Source organism: Otolemur garnettii, unplaced genomic scaffold, assembly GCF_000181295.1.
Source record: "Otolemur garnettii isolate 467f Iridium unplaced genomic scaffold, OtoGar3 scaffold00212, whole genome shotgun sequence".
NCBI classification, from domain to species: Eukaryota; Metazoa; Chordata; class Mammalia; order Primates; family Galagidae; genus Otolemur; species Otolemur garnettii.
In genome coordinates, this window is record NW_003852607.1 from 550,983 (window position 1) to 557,750 (window position 6,768).

Here is a 6,768-nt window from a genome sequence, read left to right on the forward strand (position 1 = left end):
CATTTAGGCTGTTTCCACATTTTGGTGATTCCGGCCTATATTTTTAAACTTTGAAGGCAATCCTTGGCATTCATTAGCATTTGAAAAATATTTATCTAGAGCAGTCGTTCTCAACCTTCCTAATGCTGCGGCCCTTTAATACAGTTCCTGTGGGTCATAACTCACAGGTTGAGAACCACTGATCTAGAGCTTTGCTATGCTATTAAAATGCAGGTTCTACTCTCATGTGAGGCTGCAGGTCCACAGTTCACACTCTGAGCATCAGGGATCCAGACTAGTGGTTCTCAAATTTGGCTGTACATTAGAATCACATGAGGGAGGCTAGGCATGGCAGCCAGGAATTTAAGATAGCCTGAGCAACATAGGGAGACTGTGTCTCTACCAAAAGTAAAAAAAGTTAGCTGGGTGTAGTGGTGGGTGCCTATAGTCCCAGCTACTTGGGAGGATGAGTTGGAAGGATCACTTGAGCCCAGGAGTTCATGGTTGCAGTAAGCTGTGATTGTGCCATTGCATTCCAGCCTGGGCAACAGAGTGAGACCCCATCTCAAACAAAAAACCATAAAAAAAAAAACCCACACCTGGTGAACTTGAAAAAAAAAAAAATCCAGATACCTAGGCTTGCACTAGGCCAGCTAAATCAACTTCCAAGGGTGGAAGCCCAACTTCAGTAATTTTTAAAACTCGGAGATGATTCCAATGTGCAGCTTATCTAAGAGTCACTTACAGACTTTTCCAGAGCAGTGGTTCTCCAAATGTGGTCTTGGATGAGAGCATAAACGATCATCTGGGAACTTGTTTAAAATGCACATTTCTGAGCCCCACCCTTGACTAACAGAACTCTGGGCCCAGCAACTATGTTTTAACAAGCCTTCCAGGTAATTTGGAAGCACATTAAATATTGAGAATCACTGTTCTAACAGTGTGTATAATTGTAGTAGAGTCAGATGACCTAGATTCCTTTACTGAGATTCACACCCTCATGCCCTCTGCCCCACCACCCACTGACAGATGCCAGGTACACTCTGGCCAAGGGTAATGAGGGATTCTGAACAGAGTTGTTCACAAAGGGTTGTTTCCTGCCAGACTATTATGAGATCAGCAAAGGTGGCCACTTTCAAAGAAAATGACTTAAAGGCTTGGGGATAAAACAGCAGAAACAGTTATGCAACCTCAGGTAGTTTGGTCATTAAGAGGAACCTCCCAGGTGTGTAGATTTGTTGTCCTGAGGCAGGAGACTCAGAGACTGTTACCGAAGTTCAGAGACAGGGTTGAAGGAGGGATTGTGATCCAGAGACACAGAATGGTGATGGGGGAAGCCCAAAGGTGGGAACAGAAGGAACAATCTCAAAGATAATACCCAGGAAGCCAGAGAGGCCCAAGGAGAAAGTGTGAGCTGTGCAGACCTGAAGGCATCATCCTCCCATGACCAGTTCTTGTCTTTGCAGCATCTCTCTTGGGAAGTGGAGAGAAGCCCTGGCCTTGCAGCCCCGGAACTGCTCTTCCCTAACCTACCAGGGAATTCATAGTTTCATGCCAACCTGCTGGGACTGTCCACTGTTCCCTCACCTGGAAGGCCTTACCCCCACCTGTCTGCAGGCCACATCCCCCAAGCCAAGTGAGGGTACCCTGGCCGAACCTCAATTCTGAAGACAGGGGAGGTGGGGGAGGGAAGTCTGCTCCTTTGCTCACCTGGCAGCAACTGTTACAGCAATTAATTCCCATCAGGCCAGGAGGCCTCCCTGCCTCACCCTCATCGGGCTTGGCACAGCCACTCCACAAACACTGGGTAAAAATAACAAGACCAGTTGTTTGGCCCTTACAGTGAACTCCTGGTAGAGGACTGGAAAGGTGAGGCCACTGCCTGAGGTACCAAACCATTGGGGTTGGCCTGAATTAAAGGCTGGGGCATTCCGTGGCTACATCACTTAGGTGTCAAAGTGACTGATGTTCTCCCAAGAGTAGTGAGAGGATTCTTCTCTTCCTGGGATCCCATGATGAAGAAGTGATAGAGCAAGGACTGGGCCTGGACAACACCTGGGCTGGAAGCCCAAACTCTTTCCCCCAAACCCCACAGCTTTGACTCCTCCAGCTGCCTTGGCACTTGAAAAATGATCACTCCCCAAGGACAGATCTTCATGATGTGATTTTAATTGTACTCTCTCCCCCACCCCAAAGCATCTCCTTTTCCAGTTAAAATAAAAAGACAAGGTATGATGAAAACCTCTGCTCCCTGAATGGGACAGTGATCTTGGTGCTGGGGGAGGCCATCTGGGCTTCTTCCCAGGTCTGCCTGGACAGTGCCAGCACTGGGTGGGGCACACAGAGGGGCAAGGCAGGTTGTCCCTGCCATAACCCCCTGGCCCAATCCCAATCCCTTCACAAAGGCTGGGCCTCTGTCTCCCTTTAGTGGGCAGCCACCCTGGATGTACACAGCCACTCAGGTGGACATGATGCCACTCTTCTCACCCTTGACCTTGAGGAACTCGGCCATGCTGGAGAAGTACTTCTGGTTGGCCTCAGCCACCTTTTTCTCTGCTGCTTGTGGGTTCACAATCTCCAAGCCCTGTGGTGTGGGGGAGAGGGGATTCCCATCCAGTCTGAGAATCATTACATGTTAGCACCCCAGAAATAAATCCTGATGGTCCCAGGCTTCTGGTGGGCATGAAAACAGTCTTAACTGTCCCTAGAACTTCCCTGCCTTGGGAGGTTCTGACTTAATGGGGCTATGGGTAGCGGTGGAGGGGAACAGGGGATCTGGATCTTTTACAAATTGCCAGGTGATTCTAAAAACACTCAACATTTGAGAACAGATGATCCTGCCCAGTTTCTGGATAAGGAAACTGAGTCCCTGAGGGAAGTGGCTAACCTGGGGTGCCAGTGCAAATCATACCAGTCTTGGGCCTGACTCTCAAGCCAGTCCATGCTCACCGGAACTGTTCACTGCTCTTGCTGCTGCCAGGCTTATGCCACTTCCCCTGTGCCAGAACCTGCCTCATACCTTAATGTGCCTTGTGGACACAACCTCCTTGACACTTCTGAGGGGGCATCTACCTCAGGCCTGCTTCATAGGGAGAGGGGAAGGAGCTTTGCCAGGGCCACCTGGAGGACCAGCGAACAGAGCCAGACTCCAGCAGTGCCAAGCTACACTGTACCTGGAGTGGGGTGAAGGCCACACTGGAGGCTGTCCCTGAGGAACGGTCGCGAATGGTAGACTTCCCGCCGTATACCACGCTCTGCTTCTGCAGGGTACGCTGAAGGAAGGGACAGAGCTGTGATCTGGGCTTACCTGGCCCTGGTGTCCCTCAGGCCCCCAGCCCCCAGTACAAACCTGCAATGTCTTAGAGATCCTGGCCTTGGTGGCCTCGTTCACCTGTGTCTGCCGCACACGCCCACTCCCTGACTTGCCCAGGTGGCCCAGACTGAAGCCCAGGTCCTCCTGGTAGGCATCCTCCTCAATCTGGGGGAAAGAGGAGGCATCCCACAGTTACCCTGCTGGGTCTCACCAGCCACTCAGGTACCCACTCAGGCTGGCTGAGGCCCAGGGCATACCCACACATGGGTGATGCTGGGGACCCCAGAGTAGTCAGGTCCCTTAGCTCAGAGTCGAGAGGTCATTTCTCTCTTAGTACGTGTACTGAGTGGTGTCAAGAACTAGGACGTTTTACTGACAAGGTGGACCTGAGCTAGATCTTGGCAGGACTAGCTGGATGATGCTTGGAGAATAACAGACCAGAGGTGAGACTGTGGAGGGTTGTGTGGCAGGGCAGGACCAGCCTCAGGCTGCAGGGCCTGACTAAGAGCTTGAGTCATGGGAAGCTGTAGACTCTGAGACATGAGCCCAAGCCACCAGCTCTGAGGGACACAAAGGTCACTTTGGGGCTGGAAGGAAGAGGATGGGAGAGAGCAGAGGCCAGAGGACCAGGGAGGAGGCTAGGGCCACAGGATTAAAAGAAGTGAATGCAGCAGGAGGCAGAGGGGCAGGACTTGGTGGCTCGCTGCCTGTGGGAATGGGGTAGAGGGCAGAAGGACACCCTATGTTCTAGAGCTGGCCGGGTGTGGGCCTAACCTCTCCAAAGCTCATACGATTGGCCTGCTTCCGGATCTCTGTCAGCCCCAGCCGCTCCTTCATCTTGCGGTACCTGGGGCGGGGGTGGGAGGGAGGGCAGAGGCACCAGGGAGTCAGCAGGGAGAGTGCTGGCCTCTTCCTTTCCTGGCCCCCACCACTGCAGCCCCCCCGGGTCTCTTACCTGCGGCCACCTCGCTTCTTTCGCTGGCCATCCAGGGGCGCAGGCAACGGCTTCACCTGCTTCACAGGTGGCGGCTCCTGCCACTTGTCAAATTTGCGCTCTATCTCATCCTTCAGTTCATAGCCTACCTGGGGAGGGTGAGTCAAGTGGGTGGGTCCTATAGTCACTCATGAGGGCAGCTTGCCTAGGCCTCCTCTGCCCACCCACCCCACTCTTTCCCTCTTAAGCCCTGGAAGATCTCATCCACTCTCTGGTTTTAAGTTCTATCTGTGACCTGATGTCCCCCAAACTTGTGTCTCAGGCTCTGCAGCCTGTAAACAACTGTCTCCTTGACAGGCCATGCACACATAAGAGAGCCAGCAGAGCCCCTCTGATTTGCCCCACCCTATGAAAATGGCTGCTTGTAACTCAGCCTTTCCCTCCCTCGCTGCAGACTCCAATAGGCACTTCCTTCAGAACAAACCCAAGTTGCTCCCCTAAGTTCTCCCTGGGGGCACAAGATTCCACCAAGGCCTCCTCTCTGTCCAGGAGCCTGTTGCACTGCAGCCTCTGAGCCTCTGCACAGACCATTCCCTCTGATTGGAATGCTCCTCCCCAAGGGGCTGTGTGACTCAGTCCCTAACTCCGACGAGGTCTCTGTGAAAACTTCTCATGGGAGCCACCCTGACATTCCAGCCAACTTCTTGTTTACCCTCTCCTCATGCCATGGGGCCCTTATCGGTGCTACTCACCACTGTACCCCCTGCACCCAGACAGCAGGGAGAGGAGAGATGGGAAAGAGATGAAGAGATAGAAAGGGAGAGTGATGGAGAGAGACAGGAGAGAGATGGGAAGAGATGGAGAAAAAGGAGGGAGAGAGACTGAACATCTGAATACTTGAAAAACAGTTCATAAGACATGGCTACTTTCCTAAATACATCTATTCAGGTGTTAACTGAATAATGTCCCCTGCTGGTAGAAGCTATAGAACCTGGTGTGACAGGCGAATTATGCAGCCCCCCAACATCCCTCTCAGGATATGCATGTCCTAATTCCCAGGACCTGCGAATGTCACCTCACATAGCACAAAGGACTCTAGAAGTGAACAGCTAAAGACAGTGAGGTGGTGACATTATTCCAGATAAATGGTGCAGGCTCAGTATAATTGCAAGGGTCCTTAAGATAGAGCAGAGGAGATGTGAAGCAGAAGCAGGGTAGGGGAGACTCACGGAACTGCTCCATGGCACTGAAGATATGGAGGAAGGGCCAGAACTGGGCTTGCAGCCAAAAGGCTTAGGTACAGCCTTCCCTAGAGCCCCAGAAGGAACACACCCTGCTGACACCCTGACAAGCCCAGTGAGTCTCATTTTGGACTGACTTTTAGAACCATGACAAACCTGAGTTTTCATTGTTTGTGCTCACTTTGTGCAGCCCTATAAACTAATGTACTGGTTAGGGAGCACCTGATCTCAGCAGAGTCATAGACACTCCACCCCTGCCCTTTTAGGACAGCACTCATTTGGAGTAGGTTCCCTGCTGATGGAGCTTCCCCGAGACAGACCCCAGACTCACAGGGACTGACTCCTACTTCCCTCACCTTCCCTTCTGTGCTTTCATGGAAACTGTCCACGCGGGCCGCCAACGTACACTTGGCAGCCACCAGCCTGGCTGCTTTCCGCCGGAGATCCTGGAACAATGGAGAAAGGGGCAGAGTCTATATGAGCTGGTCAGACACTCAGCAGCAAAGACAGTGAATGCATCCACCTCTCATAAAGGACTGGTCCACCCTGGGTCCCAGGAAGGGGGCTTTACACACAGGGGCTCGTCTCCTCAACAGGCCTGAAATGCACAGACTCTTAGCCCCCGTTCCACAAGGAGCAGAGCCACCTGCCCAGGACACCTTGGCTGATAAGTGGCTGAGCCCAGGTAAGGATGACAGTAAAACATACTGAGGATGAGGATGGCTGCAATCACAGAGTCACCATCGGGCAATGGTTCCATGCATGTCCTGGATGCCAGCCCCTGCTAAGTGTGCCCTGCAGAGCATCTCATCAAATACTCAAACATCAGGCTGGTGTGATCACTGTCCCCACTTTACAGATATAGAAACCGAAGCTCTGGGTCACATGGCCAGGGAGATAAAGGCAGTAAGTGACAGACCCAGACTTCTATTCTAAGCTGTGCCACACCCAGCTGACTTTTCCATTTTTTTTGTTTTTTAGAGACAGAGTCTCACTTTATCACCCTCAGTAGAGTGCTGTAGCATCACAGCTCAAAGAAACCTCCAACTCCTGGGCTTAGGCAATTCTTTTGCCTTAGCCTCCTGAGTAGTAGCTGGGACTATAGGCAGTGCCAGAACGCCCTGCTACTTTTTGTTGCAGTTTGGCTGGGGCCAGGTTCCAACACGCCACCCTCAGTATATGGGGCTGGTGCCCTACCCACTGAGCCACAGGCGCCACCCAACTTTTCCATTTTTTATAGAGATGGAGTCCTTTTGCTTGGGCTGGTATCGAATTCCTAGTTTCTTTCTTTTTTTTTTTTT

At 52.0% G+C, this 6,768-nt stretch overlaps 1 protein-coding gene across 2 annotated transcripts in view; it reads right to left on the bottom strand.

The window, feature by feature from the left end:
* Positions 1-2,130: 2,130 nt before the first annotated feature.
* Positions 2,131-6,768, bottom strand: part of PRPF31 (pre-mRNA processing factor 31) — a 13,554-nt gene continuing 8,916 nt past the window's right edge. For both annotated transcript variants that reach the window (XM_023507969.1, XM_003801578.3), the window contains exons 9-14: positions 5,824-5,913; positions 4,248-4,375; positions 4,067-4,139; positions 3,329-3,457; positions 3,153-3,251; positions 2,131-2,563 (exon numbers count right to left, since the gene is read on the bottom strand). In XM_023507969.1, the coding sequence (XP_023363737.1) occupies positions 2,438-2,563; positions 3,153-3,251; positions 3,329-3,457; positions 4,067-4,139; positions 4,248-4,375; positions 5,824-5,913 (645 nt within the window). In that variant the 3' untranslated portion in view covers positions 2,131-2,437. The remainder of the gene's footprint in view (positions 2,564-3,152; positions 3,252-3,328; positions 3,458-4,066; positions 4,140-4,247; positions 4,376-5,823; positions 5,914-6,768) is intronic.